Source organism: Lactuca sativa, chromosome 4 (assembly GCF_002870075.4).
Source record: "Lactuca sativa cultivar Salinas chromosome 4, Lsat_Salinas_v11, whole genome shotgun sequence".
In the NCBI taxonomy this organism is placed as follows: Eukaryota; Viridiplantae; Streptophyta; class Magnoliopsida; order Asterales; family Asteraceae; genus Lactuca; species Lactuca sativa.
In genome coordinates, this window is record NC_056626.2 from 63,922,919 (window position 1) to 63,946,405 (window position 23,487).

Sequence of the window (23,487 nt, forward strand, 5' to 3'; positions counted from 1 at the left end):
ACTTACCTTGCCTTTTTCTCTTTGGCAGGGGGCTCGTTTATCTTCTTTATAAAACCACGGTTTCAAAAATAAAATAAAATAAAAATCTTATATAATGAAAACTTTTAGTAAACGGTATGTAAATAATGTAAATGAAGTCACTTGTCTTGTAATTACAATAAATTTTAATGGCATTTAAGAACAACATATTTTCATAAATGTTTCATGATATAGAACACATTTTTAAGTACAACATAGGTGACCTTCGAGAATATCGTACATGAATTTTTTTATTTTTACTTTTTGTTAAAAAAGCACTATAATCTCTTAGAACGTAAGGTTTGAACTTTGAACGATACAGCCGTTGTCCATAGAAAATTCTTTTCTTGCCACCTATAGGCTATAGGGCGGTTTTTTTTTTTTCTTTTTTTGTTCCTTTCACAAGAGTAATAGTTGCTTCTTGATGATAAGTCATATACAAAAGTTAATAGTTTCAAGACGTATATGACTATATAAAATATGCGTCGACAATTTACATGCATGTCATGTATAATTATTGTATAAAGTTTATCACGTCTTAAAAAGTACAATTACACTTGGACTTAAATCTTGTTACTAAAAATGGAGAAACACCCAACTTCATTATACAGCTTCTTGGAATAGCAAGCCAACATTGGTGCTTTTTTTAGCAACACACAGACACTTCAACACTATATATATGCATGCCCAACACTTAATCTTAAAAACCACATTCAAATCTAACTTTGGTTTTTTAAAACCTTCACCATGACACTTAGTATGAAATCGGTTCAACCATTCGCACCCATGGCTAAGCCACCACCCGAACCACTATGTCAAAGGCGGTCTACACTGTCCATGAAGACAGCTCAACCAACACGCGTCACTCGAGCTCCAAGTAAATGGGTTATTGACTCGGAAGGTCATCAGACGCAACCACCACTGAGTCGACTCGGTAAGAGATGGAAAGAGTATCACGGGTCGAAAAACTGGGAGGGATTATTGGACCCACTTGATGACGGTTTACGTGACGAGATTATACGGTATGGGAGTTTTATCGAGGCGGCATACAAATGTTTCGATTCCAACCCTCCTTCACCAAGTTACTCTACACGCCATGTCACCGACTCAAAAGTTGACGATAGTGGATACCGTGTGACGAAAAACTTATACGCCACATCATCGATTCCAATGCCATCTTGGGTAAGAGGGATTGGAGAGCGGTCTAGTTGGATCGGTTATGTCGCAGTTTGCGAGGACCAGAATGAGATCACTAGACTCGGTAGACGAGACATAGTGATCTCATTGCGTGGGACTGGGACCTGTCTAGAGTGGCTCGAGAATCTGCGAGCCACTCTGACTCGTTGTCCGTTCAACAATAAGTTGTCGAACGGACAACACGACACTCCGATGGTGGAAAGCGGAGTTTTAAGTTTATACACGTCGAGCACGTCGGTATGCCAAAGTTTACAGCAATCAGTAACAGACGAACTTTTAAGAATAGTTGATACGTACGGTGACGAGCCGTTAAGTGTCACCATCACAGGACATTCTTTAGGTGCTTCTTTAGCTATTTTAGCGGCTTACGATATTAAAAATACAATCAAACACGCGTTACATCTCTCGGTTATCTCGTTTGGTGGGCCCCGGGTTGGGAACCGGAGTTTCCGGCATAATCTAGAACTACAAGGGACAAAGATTCTACGGATTGTGAATTCGGATGACCTTATTACGAGAGTACCAGGTTTTTTCGTGGAAGACCATGATGACGTGGCGAAAAAACAGAAACCTCGCATGGAACATTTGCCAAGTTGGATACAGAAATGTGTAAATGATAAACGATGGGTTTATGCTAACATTGGACATGAGCTACGACTAAGCAGTCGCGCATCATTAAAGTTGAACAGTATTGATGTTGCCACGTGTCATGATTTAAAGACATATCTACATCTAGTAAATGGATTTGTGAGCTCATCTTGCCCTTTTAGGGCAAGTGCAAGAATGATGCTCAATAAAGCTTCTACTGTTCCTCCCACATAACAGTTTTTAAATAAAATCATTTTTTATTTTTTTATTTGAAAAAGATTCTTTGGGAATGTGACATTTTATAACATTACCCTTGCATAAGTTTGACTCACTTAGTCTCATACTTACGTTTCATTTCCAATCATGGGAATTAATTAGTATTCTGTGCAAGATTTAGTCAACTGTCAAGTAAATGGTGTATATTTAAATACATACACATTTTGCTCATTTTAGTCATCTTACATCTAATTGATAGTGTTAAATGCAAGAAATAGCAATGCATTTTCATTTATTTGTTTATTATAATTTATAAAATCATATCTTCATCATTTCCTATTTCAGTATTGTACTTGAAAAAACGACCTAATTATAGCAATCATCCAAATACAATGATATTTTTACTGCTATAATAGAGCCAGGTATTTTATAGTACAATTTCTTAATAAGGAAAAATTGCAAATACAATGCTATAATTGGGTGACTTTATCAAAGTACAAAGTCTTAATAAGAAAAAAAAAATGAAACTAAATTGTTGTGATAATAATAAAATATAAGTAAGATGCTATAATAAACAAATAAATAAAAGTACATTGCCATATCTTGCATTTATCATTATTTCATATTGTTTAAAAACATTTATACTTGAGAAAACTGGTTTAGCCAAACCAGAACATGTTCGAATTCAAGTGTAATCAAATAATTTAACTAACATTGACCCAAAGAATTGACAAATCATTCTTTTGTGTTGAATTCTACTCTTAAATCATCACTTCTTTTTACCAGTTATACCTGCAACCACCTGCAATGATTTTACAACTATCATTTAAAATCAAAAGCTAAAAATGAAAGTCATTATAAAACCAATTTTTAGTACTCACATCGTTTAAAGCAGGTTGACGAACTTGCTTGGAAGATTCAAATGAATCCAGCATAGGCTTCACCACGGCTGGAAGGAATAGACCTGAAAGTTCACAATTCACAAAGGTTTCACTTATGGTGTGGTTTCCACTTTCCAGGTAATCTACAAAGGTAACACATTTTGAAACTAAAAACCTAAGAATATAGGTATCAATTCTAATTTCCAAAATCAAATGTGAAAATTATCTTTCAGGGCAGAGGTGATACGAATCAACATGCTTTCCGTTTTTTTAACAATGCAAGGTTACTAGATCGATATCAGATATCAGATCATAGAAACAGGATGGTGAAACAGATGAATCGTGCACTGCAATATATCGCTGGAATTACATCCAAATTGAATTTGATCGAGAAAAGGAACATAAATTAGGGTTCAATAAAAAGAAGAGGAAAGGTACCAACGCCACCGAGGAGACATGAAGCAGCAACAATTGGCTCTTGAGCAACGAACATCTTTAGTTTATCCATCACTGCCATATCGCTTCCTCCTCTTTGCTCGATCTCTGTGAAAATTTCTCGCTTTCTCTGTGTTCGTTGGCACTGTTGTTTTTTTTTTTTGTTCGTGCGCAATCAGAATCGGGTGGGGTCGGAAGTTGAATGGAATATAATATTTTTGTTACGTTGATATTCAATATATTGCCACATAATTAATTATTAAAGAATTAAAATAAATAGCTTACTTTTCGTATTTACCAATTTTTTCATATACTTAAAAAAATGCGACATTTCTCAAGAATTATAAGTTTAGTATCTTAAATATACGAGCAGTTCAGACTACATATAAGATATTAATGCATGCATGAACTGAATAATTTTATCAATGGTCACAAAGTCATATAGGCATATCCCTAAGCACTGATACACTTCATTCTTAAATAATTTAATGTAAATTTATATTAAAAAATCAAGTGTACAATCGTATATCAAACATGCATTTAATCAACATAAAAGAAGATGAACCTAGAGTAGAGTCAATCCATTGGATTCATCAGAGTTTACAACATCATAATATCGTTGTCTATTCTCCCTCAGTGTCGTAGTCCAACATCGGTGAGAGTCCAACATCGGTGAGACAAACATAGGGGAAGAATAATACATAGTACCAAGATCAATACCAATAGGAAAAATCGATCAATAAAAAAAGGTAAAACAAACCAACTCAAAGGATAGTACCTCAATTTCCGATTCAAATGGGGACGACACTGGAGATGGTATTGGACCACGCAATCAATGGTGATTGCTCCGACGGGAAGCATGTCAATAACTTTCTTTTTCTACTTTCGGCACAGACGAAGAAACGGGAAGATAAAAAGAGAATAGAAGAAAGAGAACAGACAGAAAATCAATGATGATGGTAAATTGTTCTAACCTTGGTTCCTAGATTTGGAGCATGGTGTGTGGTCTTCCTCTCCATTCTGATTGACGGAGATAAACTGAGACTTTGTTGTTGGTATTGAACTGTGAGAAGAGTGAGAAGGCGAGAGTAAATCGGAAAATGTGACATCCCTACTTTCACGGGTCAAAAAGACATTTTCTTTATGCTTATTTTAAAACAAAGTATTCTTTATAAGACGGAATTTGTCACATAAAAAGTTTTCTCGAAAAACTGTTTTCATTGATTATTAAAAATTTGTGAGGTCATAACTTATACAAGAACTATATGCATAAAGATAATCATCACACCCCTTACAGCATCTTTTGTACTAATGGCCTACATCTCATTGAATCTCTCATTAGATCCAAACATCACTATCCAAGTACCTTGGTATTGCTTCCTGTGATACAAAGAAACTAAGTAGGTCGGGCTTGAGAGTCTGGTGAGCACATAGGGTTTTCAACCCATAATAATATAATTGATTTGTTTTTATTATATATTTTGCATCAAACAAATAACCTAGTTACTCATTCTCATTATTCTCACTCCTTGATCCTAAATTGATGACTTCAAGGGATCTATCCTAAAGGACCTATGAGTGAACAATACTTCCTCGGGGATTCCTTAGTAATATGTGTTAATAAGACAACCATGGGGTGAACAAAGTACCCTCATGAATGGTTCATCCATGCCTACAAGTCGTAGTCATGTTCGTATGCAACTCCTTAACATCTACAGGTTGGAGACCTGCCCATGTACAGTTTAGTAACACCTATAGATCGTAGACCTATTCGCATACGATTCATTAATGCCTACATGTTGTAAGCCTGTCCGCACACAATTTATTAACACTTACAAGTTATGTACCTGCCCATGTATGGCTTATAAACATCTACAGGTTGCAAGTATGTCCATGTTTGACCATACTTGTCTAGAATAGTCTATGGTCATCATCGATACCCTACTAGGTGGCTATAATGCTAGTACAATAGTACTATGAAATGCATGAACTCTCATTATCATTTTCATCTCTTAACATCCTTCACTACCCAATATATTATAAGTATGAAAATACATATATGGTTAAATAAAATCATCTCATATAGTTTCATCTAACACATAAGGTCATAATCACAGATAATGGGCACATATAGCACTTAATTATCTAAATAATTCATATCTATACGTAAGATGAAAGTAATTATGCACCTACTTCTTAAAGTGGATGAATCTAAATTTGGCCAGTGCTTTGCCTAACACCTTAGCTTTTCCTTTGATGTGACCTAGGTATGATTATCACTAAGTCTTACTCTTATATTCCTTATGACTAATGATAGTCTAGATTCCTCAACAATCCCAATGTCTACTGAGCTATAGCTGATAAGGAGCAACCAGGTAAGATCATATCGAAGGTAGGGTCTGTTTGGTATACAAAGTATACTGTTTGAAAACCTTACTTTAAACATCTCACTAATCTAGCCTGGACATCAACCCTATAAGTAGATCAATCAGTATTTTGACATGGAATCAATGATAAATCTTATACATAGATTTATAAGAAAGAATATGAATATAAATATAAGTTACACTGACAACAACATAAGTACGACTTAACTTACATAGATTTCCCTGAAAAAAGTCTGGAAATTACATTGGCATAACTCACACCCGATAACTTCTAATTGTTGGGCTCTCAGAGACCTTCGATCTAGTCAGAATATCCTAAATACTAGAAAATTTTCGGACCAAAGGAGTAGAAATTCAAGACAGAGAGGGGGTGGGATTGGATAGTGTGAGGACTAAAATGGAGCTAAAGGGGCTTATATAGGCGTAATTTTTTATTGGCGCATCGCGCCCTAGATTTGGTCAGCTTCCCTGCTCACGACATGTGGCATGCTTCTACTGGTTCTACGTCGGCGACTTCTAAAAGTGTGCCCCACGCCTCGGGCGCGCATGCGATTTTCTAAATTTTTGAAAATTCATATTTTCTTCATACGAGTTATGTTTTCGACGTTCTTTACATCCACGCATAGCTATCGACGAGTACTGCAACTTTCATTTAGACTGTGTAGGCCATTTCTCACTTTATTTTTTAATTTATATTTTTTAGATGTTTGGACTATTAAAGTTTGTACAAAAATCATAACTCTTTCATACAAATCCCGTTCTTGACTGTCTTTTGTCGTCATAATCCTATTTACTATATCTTCAATTCTCGTTTAGACTGTTTTGCAAAACAATCAACCGATCTCTATGATAACGATTGCAACATCCTGATTTTCAAACCAAAATTTTCATTTTTATTTATCAGGGTATTATTAAATTGTACGGAAACATGATTGTGAATGCACATGTGTACAGTTGAACCTTGCCGTTCTAACGAACTAATGGAGTGCCTGAAAAACATTTGTAACAACTGGTTAAGCATGAGGCTTAGTGAGTTCCCCAAAATACCGTATAAAACAATACATATACATGCATATATCGAGTATCAAGACTCACAATCACTTAAGTTGATGTTGCCATTTTCTAGGCTCACAATCTCTTAAGTTTCTATTGTCATGACCTCGCCTTTTAAGTATCTAGGCTCACAATCGCTTAAGTTGTTATTGCCCTTTTCTAGGCTCACAATCGCTTAAGTTGCTATAGCCCTTTTCTAGGCTCATAATCTCTTAAATTGCTATTGTCATCAACTCACCCCTTTGCCTTCAGCATAAATTTGGTATGCTACCTCAACTCTCCACATAACATATCAATACATATATAGCAAACAGATCAACAGTCTAAAAACAAGCAACTAACTAAACTAATCTAATTGCCTAATAACATATTGCAACCACCTCCAACTAACTTAAGCATAATCACATTTGGCCCAAAGATACTATACTACCAGCCTATCCTACAATTTCTTATATCCAAACATACATGGATATATATTGCAGTACACATGATAGTGAGGTAACTCACTAGACAATTGCTTAGATGATTGACGGATATCCCTCCAACATGAAGGGTGACGTGCCAAACAAGTATTAACATATAATACTTTAACTTATTAGTTTTTATGACGATCTGGTAATGAAAACTAGTTCCTTCACTAATCCCAATGAATACTGAAATTTATATCAAATAAGGATCAACCGGGTTGGACAGTCAAGAGGAAGGATCATTACGGCATATAGTCTTTCTGAACTCCAACAACCAAGCCAACGTGACCATTCTGGACACCTCTCCCGTAAGTCGATCAATCAACATTATAACTGGAATTACTAATAACTCTTATTTATAAATAAATCCATAACAATGTCTATGAATATAAATATAAGTTACACTAAATCGTAGCTTAACTTACAGGGATCCTAGCGGAAACCAAAAATTATGCGGGAAGAACCTTGATCTAAAAAGCTTTGTATCTCAGCCGCTCCAGGGCCTCGCTAAAGTAGTCGGAAACTAGAAAGTAAAGGGACTGAGAATACGAGAGAGTTCCAGAGAGGTTTTGGAGGAAAAGAGATGTGAGAAATGAATGAAAATTGTCGCCTATTTATAGCTGATTTTGGGGTTCACGTCGTGCACATGCTTGGGTTTGTGCCATGCAATTGGGCGGGGGTGCTAACATGGCTCCATGCAGAAAATGACACATGGAAAAATCTAGCTGGTGTGTTAGTGCATGCCATGCATCTAGTCTGTGCGGGTGGTTGCGCTTAAAGATTTCTGATTTCATAGAAATTTCATATCTTCTCCGTATGAGCTCTATTTTCGATGGGTTTTATATCCACGCATAAATATCGATGAGATCTACAACTTTCATTTAGACTCCGTCAGCTAATTCTTACTTTATTTTTAAAAGCTATATTCTTAACAGGTTAGACTGTTAAATCTCATATAAAAATCATAACTCTCTCATATGAATTCCATTCTTGACTGTATTTATATCAACAGAATCGTATGGACGAGATCTTCAAGTCTCGTTTAGAGTATTTTTCCTAACAATCAACCGATCTGTATTTCGTTTTCTATGCCATGCATTGATTCACTGAAACTTCTAAAAATCATAACTTCCTCTTATGAAGTAAGATTTTGACGTTCTCTATACACACACTCTTAGTTTTGTGATTGGTACGACTTTTGTTAGGATTATTCATCCTAAATAGTCCTCTATCACAACCGTTTATTTACATGATTGGTCGATCATACTGTAAAGCGAAAATGGGGTTTTACAACTCTCCCCCATTTATATAGATTTAGTCCCCGAAATCCTACTCCTAGTGCACCTTAATATAATTCATATACTATCATATTGGGGTTTCATGAGATCAACTCATGATCAAGCCGATGTTGCTGCATCGAATTCGTCCCTCCATACTTATTTGGCCGTAAAACTCCCTTTTCTACATTAGGTGTACTCCCAAACTCCTCGTGAAGTTTTCAAGAACCGGGAGCTCGTCGATTTGGACTTTCTAGAATCTATACCCTACGACCAACGGTCTCCTTCAGATGTGAAATATTAGTTTGTTCTTTTAATCAGGAACATAGTCGACTCGATACAAGACGATTAATTAAAGAAATTTATCTATGACATCCTAACGGAATGTAATTTTCGTAATATACCTTAAAAAGGCTTACATTATATTGATAAAATACACACGAATTTAGATTACAAATGGTATTCCAACCTAGTTCAGGTGTTCCATCATCCTGAATCTTAACCAAAACTTAGTACAACGAGTTTTGTGAGTTGAAAAGTCTGGAACCAATATTCTAATATTGGCAACAGACTCATAACAAGGCTTGATTATAAACACTAGGTCTCTTGTTATCCCTCTCACAAGGCTCTAACTATGTTATTTATATCAAGGTACAACTGTTGTTTGAGCAATTCTTTTACGATACGTCGTGACGCTTATCTAACTATTGGGATTTTGATGCCAGATTGCTTTTGTTATCATCCCCCCGGTCCTGAAGAATCACGACCAACCACTTCGGTGGTCTTAAAGACTCACAACCATTATCTGACTATCCTAGTCATCATCCTTTCTTGATATCTGCTTATTACCATTGATCTTTGTTTTCTAAATTTTTGTAAGATCCCATTTTCTCAATTAGATTTGTGCGGAAATATAATATCAAGAAGATAACATGTATGAATAATGATGAACAAAATATGTGTGTAAACTATCATGAATAGATAGAGAGAAACAACATATTACATGAAGAACACTCATGGATGCGGAGAGACCCCATCCAAACTCTCTCTAGTCTAAAGTCTACATATGTGCACTCTTACATAAATGACCACTCACCTCCACTTTATATACTAGTGGATGGAATATGCTTTCCATAAAAGGGAATATTCAAACATAATAAATCACTCATCATTGTAGAGAATTTTCATGCTCTAACAATCTCCCCATAAATGCTCAGAAATGGTGAGGGCAATAAGCAGTGATAAAAGGCAGAACATCCGACAGGCATGTTTTGGTGCTGAAGTGTCTCAGAAAAGTTGAAGTTTTTGTGATCTTGGAATCTGGAATTAGAATCTCTGGCATTAAAGAACATACATAGGAACCAACTCTAAATAAAAATATGAAATCCCAATCTTCGAAACTGATCAGTCCCCAACAATCGATCATGTTCACAATTTCCCCCTCGACTGTAGAACTGAAGATCTCAATATCGGATCACACAACATCTTCAACATTCCGAACTCGAGTGATAATGCACCAAATAATCTCAGAAAAATAACCTGCTGAAAATGTGAAGCATCACAAAGTAAAGTCTGAATAATAAATAATATGAGTTTGAAAACAGGATCTAGCAATGCCAAAATTTTGATTGGAAGATCAAAATAAGTGTTATGTCACATCACCAAGATAATCTTCGTCTTCAAAATATCGCAAATCCCAACTTGAAATCATGAAGGGTGTGTTAGGAAAAATTAGTTGGTAGCAGATAGCTTGTAGTGGGTAGCTTGTAGCTTGTAGCTTGTAGCATTTTGTTAAATGCTACATGAAGTAGCATTTAGATTTAGATCATTTTGTTTAAACTAAATGCTATAAGTTTGTCGTGTCAAACAAGGCTTTCTGTTCAAAATGGAGCGGTTTGACAAATGATAGAAGCTAGAAGCTCCCAAACTCTACGTGTCGAACACGCCCGAAATCTGGATGCAAACACAAATGAGAAATCCAATAGATTCATGTAACAAGTCAAAGTAATGAATACCAAATAAATCTGAATCCGCAACTGAAGTCTTGCCCAAGATTTCCACCGAGGATTTTTCAACTCATAAAATGAAAATCACACTTCAATCAGCACAACTACTACCATATAGATATTAGGCCAATACCAATTAGATACCTCCATTACTAACCGATCTTCTTCCCTAGATGTCTTCAAGAATCTAAACTCTAAAAGTCACAACAAATGCTTAAATGCTCATGATTTTCCCCCTATTTTTGATCAACAATGCAATAATGATAAAAAAAAATAATCATGAAATCAGGCAAGATAATATGTCGGATATGATGGAGAATACCCGTAAAATAAGGATAGTATTTTCTGTTCATGGGTAGACTTGATGATGTATTTCCGAACTGAACAAATAATGTAGAATATATGTGATAAAATTTTCTACTGAAGAACCATAATGTTAAACCGAAGTGATGTTGATAACCAAAATGCAAACCTGAACTCCTAAAGCACAACCAATGACTCTTCAATCAAAGTTGAAAATTGAAATGAACCGGTCTAAACCTATAATTGGTATGAATGATGGTTTGAGACCATATGTAACCAATCTGAAGGAAGTAAAAGTGCAAAACTCGAAAAGATCCAAACATCAAAAGTCATTACTGGTCAGACAAGTTTCTGAATGATAATTTGTAGATCCAAATCTATGAAGCATATAAATCGTAGGTTGAAAAATCAAATACTCAAATGCCCAAGACATCCTTAGAGCTTCTTTCCATGACATTATATCTGCCAACAACTTCCACCAACTTAAAACTCCGGTCTTTAGTTCTTTGACTGCAAAGACAGTTTTCTACTTGTTGTTGCAGTTTCAGCTTTCAAATACCATCTCCATTTCGGAGATCTAGTCTATAATCTCTACTCGTTTTGCGCTTCCAGAAAGACTTGGTGTTTTGGTACCCAAGAAGTTCTTATACATACGCCCATCCCTATTAATCCCTCTATCCGGTTCGTTCCTCCTTACCACTCGGGGTTCAACTTGACTCACAGTACGGTTGTAATTTCCTTCATCTGACTGTTCAATGTTCAGATCAGGTTGCACAAATGGTACAATAGGCTCATCCCTATTAAGCAAAATTTGTCTCATCTCTTCCCCGAATCATTGCATGGACTCCTTCCATCATGATTGCTCTAGTGCAGCTACTACCTCCGGTGCACGCTCAGTCACTCATGGCTCAGGCTGCAGGATTCCATTAGCGTTTCCTAATCTGCTGCAAGTTCTCACCATGATGATCTATACACCAAATCAGGTGAATTAAGACCTTTATTTACGATAGACGTTTAAATCCTCTTTATCTCTCCAAAAAGTTACATGTTATATATAATATCGTAGATAAACGTTTAGAAATCTGAACACATAAAGTTTCCATATCCGGTCGGCATTAGACCATAGATCCGAGAAAATAATAGCATCATAAGGCATATAATACATTTTATATAAATCATTTAGCACATAAAAACAATTTAGGCATCTTTTCTAAAATATGCTAGTGCTCGTGTCTATATATTTCCTAAATATAGCAGACACTCATCTCACTATCATCGCTTAACATTCTAAGTTTAATTCTAGAAATCCTACAAATTTCTAGTTCGCTTAAACTAATGCTCTGATACCAATTGTGACATCCCCAATTTCACGGCCAGAAAAGACTGATTTGTTTATGCTTTATTTAAAATCGGAGTATGCTTTTGAAGAATAAGATTGCGGAATTTGTTCCAAAAAATATGATAAAGATGTTATCAAAGCATTTCCGAAGAAAAGTATTTTAATTATATTAAAAAAAAACATTGGGATGTCATCGTCAATACAGTACATAAGCATAAATGGAAAACAACATAGGCCTTACAACATCTATTATTCTACTGGCCAATAATCCATAATTCTCTCATCTGTTCATCACACCGGTGCTCTTGTGCCACTACTTGTAATACAAGAAACTGAGTGGTCCAAGCTTGGGATCTTGGTGAGTACATAGGGTTTTCAACCCAAAATAATTAAGTTCTTTAATTTCATCAAATCATTCAACCCGATTACCCGTTTATGTTATCCTTATTTTCTGTCCCTAAAGCATCTAATTTAAGGGACCTAGCCTAAGCATTATATTCAAGATTGACAATAGTGTTGTGGGGATTCCTCAGCAATATATGTCAGTAAGGCAACCATGAGGGGGGTGAAGTACACCTGGTGAACACATAGTTCAAAAATACCTACAAGTTGCGAGCTTGCCAATGTTCCACAGGACCGTCTAGAATAATATGTGGTCGTCATGTATACTGTGCTAGATGACTAGATCAACTTTAACATCAAGTCATCTCATCATTTATTTCATCTTACATCATCTATATCATCTACCAATCTTTACCCAACATAATTATATGTATAAACTACATATACATTTTAAATCAAATAAAACATGTATAAATCGTTCATCCAACATAGATATCAGGAACATAGATAATAGAAACATATAGCATGTAATTTATATTAAATATTTCATATCTATGTATAAGATGAAAGTAACTATGCACTCACTTGTTAAAGTGACGACTCAAAATTCGGGCAGCACTTCGCTTCTAAGAATTATCTTTCCTTTGACGAAACCCAGTATTATTATCACTAAGTTTTAGTATAATATTTATTGTGACTAATTATAAAGTCTAGATTCATTGTTAACTCAAAATTTACTTTCATGATCTATCAAGTAAGGATCAGCCAGGTAGGACAGTTGGGAGTCACGACCATTTCGGCGTATAGTCTTTCTGAAATCCAACAACCAAGCCAACATGACCATTTTAAACACCTCTCCTATAAGTAGATCAATCAGTATAACGACTTGGAATCACTTATAAATCTTGTTTATAGGTTCATAATAATGATAATGAATTTAAACATAAGTTACAAGGTTTCTAGCGAAAACTTAGAACTCCATGGTCAGAACTTCATCGTTGAATCTTTTTCTAAAAAGATTCATGTAGCGCTTCAGTGTTCACCTTACTGTACTAAAACTACAGAAAAAGAAGTCGAATCACGAGGGACCAAAATGCTCGGGGATAAGAAGATAAAGACTCTTGAATCAAGCGAATGGTGTAAGAAATATGAGAGGTAGAGTCTCTTATTTATAGTAATTAAATTTTCAAAAACCACCCTCTGTAGTTACTTAAATGACTTTATAGTTATTTAAACCACTAAACACCTACTATTTTAAATAGATTTAACGATATCTGTACTAAACTAATGTCGAAAGTACTTAACACTAGTCTTATAACGATCGCATCATCGATACATTTCTAATGATATATACATATGTATAAGTATATATGATATATACTTTATTTTAATACATAAATATGCTATTATAAATTATAACTCGTTCATACGAACTCCGTTTTTGATGTTCTTTATATCCACGCATAGCTATCGACGAGATCTAAAACTTTCTTTTAGACTCCATCGGCTATTTTTGACTTTATTTTTCGTCCATATTTTTAGAAAATTAAATGATTTTGATAAAAATCATAACTCTCTCGTACAGACTCTGTTTTTAGCATTATTTTTCTCAAATTTCATGTTTTAAGGAGTACTACGATTTTCTTTTTGGTGACATTATCTAAAAGTCAACTATTCTCTTCGTAGCTTTTTACATCATACATTCATTGTGCGCGGTTTATATCTTATAAAAATTATATCTAATTCATACGGATTTGGATTTCGACGAAATTTATATTTTCGGGATCGGGACGATGTGTTCTCTCTCTCTCTCTCTCTCTCTCTCTATATATATATATATATATATATATATATATATATATATATATGTGTGTGTGTGTGTGTGTGTGTGTGTGTTTTGGCGTACTTATTTTTACAACTTACAGGCGATTCAACTGCTTTTTTCTATTTTTTTTATATTATAATAATCATGAAACATATAATATTCACATAATTCTTATTTATTACATCAAATAGGTTACAATTGTTGAACCTAACTATTACATCATCATAATAATGCTTAGCCAGAAACACAGACGTTACAATTCTCTCCCCCTTAGGATGATTGATTCCGTCTCAGAATCATGCATCAACAAACAAATGTGGATAGCGACTCATCATGTCACTCTCTGTCTCCCAGGTGAGGTTCGGCCCATTCGAATGTTTCCATTTCACTAGCACTAATTCGACCATCTTGTGTTGCAATTTCTTCATCTGACGGTCAACAATCATTTCAGGTTCTTTGATTTAACTTCTTATCTTCATCAATCCTTAACTCTAAAAGTGGAATTATATCGGGAACTTCTCATATAAACTTCCTCAAATAATACACATATAAAGTGTTATGAATACCATCCAATTCTTCTGGCAGTTACAGCTTGTAAGATTGGTTCCCAATCCTCTAAAGAAGCTTGAATGGCCTAATAAATATTGGACGCAACTGTCCTCTCTTTCGAAATCATATAAGTCCCTTCCACGGTGAAAGTATGAGCAACACCAAATCTCCAACTTCGAAATCATTGGTCTTTGCTTCTTGTAAGCATAGCTTTTTTGGCGATCTTGAGCTGCTAACATCCTTTCTCTAATCACTTTTAGCTTTTCAGTAGTCTGATGGACTATTTTGGGACCCATAAACGGCTTTTCTCCAGCCTCAATCCAACAAGACAGCGTACGACACTTCTTTCCATACAAGGCTTTATAAGGTGTCATCTGAATGATTGAATGGTAACTATTATTATAGGAAAACTTGACCATGGGTAAATTTTCATCCCAGTTACCTTGAAATTCTAGGGTACATACTCTTAACATATCTTCTGGTGTTTTAATTGTCCTTTCACTCTGACCATCAGTCTGTGGATGGTAGGTTGTACTTAAACACAACTTCGTACCCATTTCCTCTTGTAGACTCTTCCAAATCCTGATGTGAAACGACTATCATGATTCAACGCAATCGTTAAGGGAACACCATGAAGTCTTACTATTTCTTTCACGTAGGCATTTGCAAGAAATATGTGTTCCTTTTATTAACCTATGCAACTGATAGGAAACGTCTTCTCCTTCATGGCCGCCACCACCCACCCCTCTTCCCTCCTCCATTCTCACCACCCACTTGTATCTCTAATTCTCCCATTTCTACCTACCCACCGGAAACTTCATCAAGACAAACACAAACATGCATCGATTTCTACAAACCGGTTAAGAAAGGGGTTGGGGAAACCAATTCCGACATACTAACGTTGGTCACAACACCTGAAATCGATTCCGATATATTGTCTTCGACCACCACCACACTTGTTTGTTGGATTAGTGTCTAAGTCCATAACTATTTTGGTATGTACTTGACCCGATGGTGCATGGTCCTTTTGGGTTGCCTTCACCAAAGCAACTTGATAGGATGAATTATGGAGAGAAAGGATTAAATATAATTTATTAATATATTATGGGAATAATATATTAAAGGAGAAATCATATTGTTTAATTAATATTAGTCAAGAATTAATAAGAATTAAGTTTGTGACTAAAAGAGATTAATTAAACTTAAGGGACTGGAATTGTAATTATAAGATAATTGCAATTTGGGCTATGGATTGCCTTATATTAAGGAGTGGACGAATTCTATGGGGAAACACATTAGAAGTCGTCCAAGGCCTTTAAGGAAAGGAGTCCATGGGTTGCTTAGGGCTTAAGCATCCAAATTAGGGTTTCCTTGTTAGATAACCCTAATAGTCTCACTATATATAGAACCCTTATGCCCCAAAAACGTGGACAAGCTTTCTTCTAGGGTTTCCACACGTTTTGGGCAGCCTCCTTCTCTCCTCCTCTTCATCCTCTAGCTCTTGGTGTTTGTGAACCATTAGAGGAGTGACATTTGTGACTCTAAGCTTTCTAAAGTCAATACAAGAAGGATTTGAGATTGTTATTGCTACATAACAATCAAGGTATGATCTAAACCCTAATTATATGTTATATTGATTATCATATGCTAGATCTAGGGTTTATAGTCTTGGATGAATTGCATGTACAATAGAGAAACCTAGATCCAAGCATTAGGGTTTGTATGAGCAGATAGGATGTTCTTATAGCTAAAACCCATCACTATTAAGATCTCGAACTTGATAGCCTCCTTATCGTCTCTTCATGTGCTCATCAACAACCTATTTCTTCTTCTTCCCTCATCATTGGATTTGAAACAAAATTTTTCATCATTGAAATCAAAATACTAATATACATATGAAACCAAATCAATGGACATGAGTGAAAAACCCTTCTTCACCTGTGAGTTTAGTTTTTCTAGTTTCGTGATTGGGTATTTCATATATTCTGCGATTACAGTTTTGCTAGAGTTGTGTGGGTGAATCACCTTGTTCTTTTGGGTTTCCTTGGTATTCTTACATTTAGGTTGTTTGAATAGAGAATTAGCTATCAAATGTAGAAGATTCTGATGGAATTTGACTAATAGGCGATACTCTGCTTCTCATACATAAGTACATAGAAAGTGAATTAAATTGGTTATCTCATGAAGTTGTGTTTGCTCATCAAAAGTCAAATATTGGTATTTTCTTAGTTCACAGTGAAAGATAAGGTTGGTATTAAAGACGATACTTTGTTTCACACACATGAAATTCAAGTAGTAGGGTCGGTATTTTGGTTTTTTCGTCAAATCATTTTTAAGAAGTGTGTCGCTAAAATCAAATTCACTACAACCTATTTCGATGAATCGATGAACCCTTTCACCTTCAAAATACAAGTTAAAGCCTAGTTTGAGGATGGACCGATACAGATGGATTTGGAGTTTCATTCGCCGGAAATAGCCAAGGCGGTGTTGGTCAAGAAAGGAGGAGACGATGTGAGATTAACAGCAGGTCGGAGGTTGAGAAATAGGGGATGTCTTATGCATTTTATCCGACGATTCAGTGTATAAAGGGAAAGGATTGTTGATTTTTTCTTTTTTTAAAAATTTAAGACGATTACTAAATAACAATAAAATTAAAACAGATATATATAAGGGCATAATAGTCTTTTTATATCAATAAGGTACCGACAACGTAACAAAATTAAACTATAGGGATGGTCCAAGTTAGAAAAAAATAAGTTAGGGACCAAACAAGCAAATTACCCTAAACCACAGGAACCATTCGTGTAATTTTCTCTTAAAAAAATATAACAAAATCAAAGTTATGTTCGACATAGTATTATGTAACACTCGTTTCCTATAAGGGATCATTAGATGGTATAAGGGAGTCAAATGCATCGTTTTTGGTGGAAAAACCATGTGTCATGGCGTGGCGCATAGAGTGCCACGACATGGCATGCAAGATGGAGAATGTGTGTTTTGGGTAGGCCTCACGATGTGGCAATGAAATAGCCACAGTGTGGCGAGCGTTGCAGCCCATGCCCATGGATTTTTAGGGTTTTCTCCATATTTACGCACCTTAACTTCAAGTTAGGGCATTCTTTTCAACTTCCGACCTCTCCATTTAAAAAACCCTAGCCCCTTCAAGTGTTCTTCTTGTTCTTGGCCATTTGAAGTGTAACGACGTCAATTTGAAAACAAGTTTTCAAATTTAAATTATCAACATCACATATAAAAATTCCCAAAATCTCAAGTGTCGTTTTCATAACATATTTCAAAATAGTTTTCAAAAATAATTATCAAAATCCAGGATCCACATTCATGACTACTTTCTCTTGTGTGTATGTGTACAATCGAGTTGTCACCTTCTCTCAATCCTAATAAAAACCTGAAACACATAACACATAACACGGTAAGCACGAAGCTTAGTGAGTTCCCCAAAATACCACATACAACATACTAGTCACTCGAGGCTATAACTCAATGATGCCTTCCTGCCAATGTGTCTCAGTGGACCTTCCGGCTCCACAGCTCTTGTAGACCTTCCGGTCCTACCATGATTTGCCTTCGGGCCCATAACTCTGTTTGCCTTCCAGCCATAACTCTGATTGCCTTCCGGCCTCATGTATCGTTGGATCTTCCGGTCCGGTCTGAATAACTCATAGCATAATATCACATAGACAAGATTCATAACTCAAACAAGCACATAAGACCTTCCGATCACACATAAATACCACTCTAGGTAACGTATAGTGAGGAGACTCACCTCGGATGATAAACAACCCCTATAAACGATGCTGCTACGCACCGGCCACTAACTCTGTGCCAAACCCACAATTATCTCAATTAGAACTAAGTTCAAACTCTCACTCATTGGGTCTAGAGGTTGATCAATAACCAGCCCATCAATGTCCTAAACCCATTGGGCCCACCAAGGCTCAATAATAAATGGGCCCTCGCAAGGCCCAATTCTCAAACTAAATGGCAGACCCAACATTAGATACACTCCCCCAAGCCCACTAAAGGCCCACTTTGCTAAACTAGGCCAACTCCTTCCAATGGGCTTCACCCCAAGCCCAAATATATCCTTGGCCCATAACTTCAGACTATTGATAGCCCAATATCCCAAGGCATGGCCCAAAACACAAAGTCCAACACAGACGAGTTACGTGGGGCGTACACCTATGTACGCTAAGCGTACTGACTCGCTAGGAAGTACGTTGGGCGTACCTGCACATTCGCTCAGCGTAACCTTCCTGATAATCCCTTTTTCCATTAAGTGATTATTTCTTCATTTCAGAGGCTACAAATTCAGATCCAGGTCCTTATCATCCTCTTAATCCTTAAAGTCATAATCTTGGTGACTTGCAATCCACCAAATAAGCTCAAACTCAAAAGGCAACATCATACTTTTATAACAAGGGCTAGACATCATGCATGAATACAAATGGGGCATCAAGATGGCAACTTTACTACATAAGGGATCCTTTTAGCCCTAAGGGGGGCAACCTTAAGCTCAAAAACGAGATTCCAACATAAAGGTCCAAACTTGGGACCAAAACAACTCCAAAACTTCACTACACAAGATCTATGCATTCTTGAGAAAAGTTATGAACTTTATACCTCAGAAGAGCTCCAAATGATGAAGGTATTCTAGATCTATGAGCTCCAAGCTCCCAATTTCTGCCTTGCCAACTTCTTCTTTTGAAAACCCAAGCTTACATCACCAAGATAAACCTCTTGAAGACCAAATCACTCAAGGTTGAAAATATGGGACGTTCCAGGGCTTCTCTGAGGTTAGGGAACAAACATGGAGGCTAGGATTTGCTCTATAATGTTCTATAAATAGTAACACACCCTAAATTTAGGGTTTCTGGACTCTGGACGTACGTTGGGCGTACCTCCTGTACGTTAGGCGTATGCCAAAGAGCACCCGCGACCATTTCCCTTATACGTTGGGCGTAAGTGCGTAACCCAGCCTTACGTTGGGCGTATCCACACGCTTCCATTTCACATGCATGGCCTTCCATGCCAACTTTTCTCCTTAAGGGACCATTTATGTCAAAAACCTCCAAGTGTCATATCTTCCTCATCTGATATTTGTTTTCGGCGAACTTTATATCCACGAAAAGGTAACGAGAAGCTATACACTTCTATCAACTTTATATATCCCAGAGCTCACCCGACCTTGGATCCAAAATTTATGAAAAGCCCAAACCAACACCTGCTGATACCCTTGGGACCTAAAGCACAACCCGAACCCTTTTCTCACACAATACACCCTATCCATATCCAAGAAGGCCTAAACATTTCTCTTTCAAAATCTTGAAACCTTCTCATATTCAGATTACGGCCCATGAGCCTTAAATCACAAAACAACCCTTCTGCATCATGCTCTGACTAGTGAGTACTACGGCTCCCCGTAGCATCACAACATCCCTTCACTGAATAATGAGTACTACGGCTCCCCGTAGCATCACCACAACCTCTCACTAAATAGTAAGTACTATGGCTCCCCGTAGCATCACCACAACCATTCACTGAATAGTGAGTACTACGGTTCCCCGTAGCATCACCACAACCTCTCACTAACTCATTGAGACTGCAGCTCTCGCAGTCTTACCGCACATGCTCTTACCACTTCACAATCCCATCCTCGGGTCGACGCCTCACTGCGATCATTAACTCATGCCCTGCAGACCAACCATAGATAGGTGTAAACACGTACCTAAATTATGCATTGCTATTTCTTACGACATCCACCATAACAAAACACCTTTCCCTGCTGCAATCCACATTCTCGAATAATCTCGCTTGATGTCAATTGGCCGAGGGGCTCCCACTGGAACCATAGATACTTGATACACCACTTGCCATTTCAAACTCAAAACTCAAAATAATCTGAGATTTAGGATAGTATACTCGGATACCCCGGTGCACCATTATCACACCTCGCAATGTCATGCCTCTACCACTGATCTCATTCCCGTGGCATCATACTCAGATACCGTGTTGCTTCCTCGGAATCTCGCAACCGATCCTCCTTTTGTGCAACTTGTAACCCCGGAATACTCCATTTCCCAATTTGAAACACAGAGAAATCGCCAACGACTCAGAATACGAAGTTGACCCTCCGACACTTGTTCCACTATTGCTCAAAAATCAAGCAAGATAACGCATGCCGACCCAAAAATTGGTTGCCCAACCATCTCTTACCTTTCCAAAGAGCATCGAATACTCCATTCATCAAACCAAAATTTCTCAACTGTCGAAGTATCCCTACAAACCAACAACCCCGAAAAATTCTTATCTACCACAAGGCCTCTGCCCAATGGCCACCTGTCGTGCAGACACTCATCCCTTCGTGAACGCAACATGCATTAACTCCCTCGGCAACTCACCTTGACCACCAATAACCCTGGTATCATGAATCCATAGTGCATGTCTCTATATCCATCTCCTTAACCGTTCTTGATCAAGTCTCTAAACCTCTCAAATAAAATACCCGGTTCTCCCACACTTAGGGTTCGAACTGTCACCAATTGGCACATCAATAATCTATTCCATAGACTGTTTCCACCAGGAACATCACACTTACTCTTGGAAGGTACTACTCAATGCTCGATGGTCTCCCCGATAGAGACCCCGTAACTCCATGTATCCTGAATTTCAGATGACATCCTCAGAAACTTCTCATTATGATTGCCCCTAAGCATACAGAATCTCATTTCATCCCATTACTGGACATCTCATTTGTCTAGTAGTAACCCTGACTCATAATCTGACAATGTTGAGCTATCATGCCCCTCATCCTCAACTCCTCAACCAATGTTCCATCACGCGATTTATCATAAGAGAGGAGTCCTCATTACCACATTTGATACCCATCATAGGCAATAAGAGCCACCGCCCCAATATAGTCCTCTTGATCTTCTGACGCTGCAGCTGGCACATGCCCTACTATACTCAAATTGAGTGCACCCTGGTCCTTGACTATCTCAGTCCCCACTGACAGCCTGCTCATGCTATATCATTTCCTTGCGGCAGACATACTGCCCAGAATCTCTGGGGGAAGATTGCCATCAATGCTAACCTGCAAGGTTTACCCCCAGGCTCAAAACCGAAATCTCAACACCTCTTATGTTTCCCACAGGAAACAGAAATAGCCCAACTCAGGTCGCAATCCTCCATAAACGCCGTCTCTACTCATCCTTGTGTCTTGCCACTTCATCTGACATATCACTAAAAATACCTTGGAATTATCTCAACTTCCCTCACAAGGGATGCTTCGTTGGAACTTGTTCCACATGGCCCCTCTGACCTCATACTTTATCGCACCCGATCTTGGTATAACCAACACAACAGAATAACTAGTAGAACCAGTAACACTAACCACCACGGTCATGGTACTCGAACCATGTGGCCACATCTCAGTCTTCTATAAACTATGGTGCTCGAACCATGTTGTCTCTTCTTAATTTGCTACAAAGCATGGTACTCAAACCATGGCTTCCCAATCAATCTGCTACTTAGCATGGTACTCGAACCATGACATCACCCCTCAATCTGCTACCAATCATGGTACTCGTACCATGACATTCCCTCCCAGCCTGCTACTTAGAATCTCCAGAATACTCCCTGTGTCAAGTATGGGTCCTCTGCTTTCAGTAGTACGGGCCCATACTACCTGCCACATCTACCCATACTTTCCACACTGACCATCCCAAATTTTCTAAGTAGCTGCTCAACCTTCTCATTTGTCCATCCCGTTACATGTGTTCGCTCCCCAGTGAAATGCTCTACCCTGTCAGCGCACTTATCTGACCACGGTCACCCCCTAGGCTCTTCCTAGGTGCTCACACTTCTCCGCCATCAGCTTCTGAAGAACTCCTAATGAGGCAAGCCATCTACCTCCTGAATATCGTCATATTCACTTAGTAGTTGACTCCCATCACCGAGAGTTCCACAAATCACGAATCAAGCAGCATCCGGGCATCGACTACTCTCTATCAACACGTATAACCACTCTAGGTTACAACTCCACTTGCTATACTCGTACTCAAAAGATATCACCGAGCTCAAGAAACTCCACCCCTCGCGGGTATCTGACTATTTTCTTAGTAGGCTCCTCAAATGATCATCTAGGTATCTCTCCTAGATTACTCCTCTACTCAGATCCCTCACTATAAAGGATTCCTACTGGATACTCATACTCTGCACATACTCAAAAGCAAATCACAGATAGCAATAACTCCTAAGCTAAGGTATCACAAATCAGGCCACTCTAGTCCTAAAATATGAAGTACCTAGCCTACTCTCTAGCATGCATAACATATCACATAACAATCACAACACACAACGTAAGAGTATTTTGGGAAATCACCGTTCGGGCGCTGGCTGATTGTACACACTGCTCTTTTCCGCTTTCTCTTGAAATATTTTACTCGTTTCCAGAAAAATCATTTCTTTTGAAAACTTTCCTCAAATCCTCAGTTTGAGTCCAGACATACCCGAAGATGTATCCAAATCCCTCAAACCAAGGCTCTGATACCAACTTGTAACGACGTACTTTTCAAAACATATTTT

General features: G+C 37.4%; 2 protein-coding genes across 2 annotated transcripts; one reads left to right on the forward strand and one right to left on the reverse strand.

Moving 5' to 3' along the window:
• The first annotated feature begins 263 nt into the window (after window positions 1–263).
• LOC111885672 (phospholipase A(1) DAD1, chloroplastic) lies at window positions 264–2,037 on the forward strand. Its single transcript, XM_023881919.3, has one exon. The coding sequence runs from the start codon at window positions 766–768 to the stop codon at window positions 2,035–2,037; it is 1,272 nt and encodes a 423-aa protein (XP_023737687.2). The 5' UTR covers window positions 264–765.
• A 561-nt stretch (window positions 2,038–2,598) lies between these two features.
• Window positions 2,599–3,530, reverse strand: LOC111885661 (uncharacterized). Its single transcript, XM_023881904.2, has 3 exons — window positions 3,339–3,530; window positions 2,901–2,983; window positions 2,599–2,821 (listed from the first exon to the last, which is right to left on the reverse strand). Exons 1-3 carry the CDS (start codon window positions 3,415–3,417, stop codon window positions 2,789–2,791), a joined length of 195 nt encoding a protein of 64 aa, XP_023737672.1. The 5' UTR covers window positions 3,418–3,530; the 3' UTR covers window positions 2,599–2,788.
• Window positions 3,531–23,487: the final 19,957 nt, after the last annotated feature.

What these genes read in the sequence shown, in the direction of transcription:
- LOC111885672 (XM_023881919.3), top strand. Translation starts at nt 766, where the DNA reads ATGACACTTAGTATGAAATCGGTTCAACCATTCGCACCCATGGCTAAG.
- LOC111885661 (XM_023881904.2), bottom strand. Translation starts at nt 3,417, where the DNA reads ATGGCAGTGATGGATAAACTAAAGATGTTCGTTGCTCAAGAGCCAATT. An exon ending in ATGTCTCCTCGGTGGCGTTG is followed by an intron (nt 2,984 to 3,338) that starts GTACCTTTCCTC and finishes GTGAACTTTCAG; the next exon opens with GTCTATTCCTTCCAGCCGTG. An exon ending in GTCAACCTGCTTTAAACGAT is followed by an intron (nt 2,822 to 2,900) that starts GTGAGTACTAAA and finishes AAATCATTGCAG; the next exon opens with GTGGTTGCAGGTATAACTGG.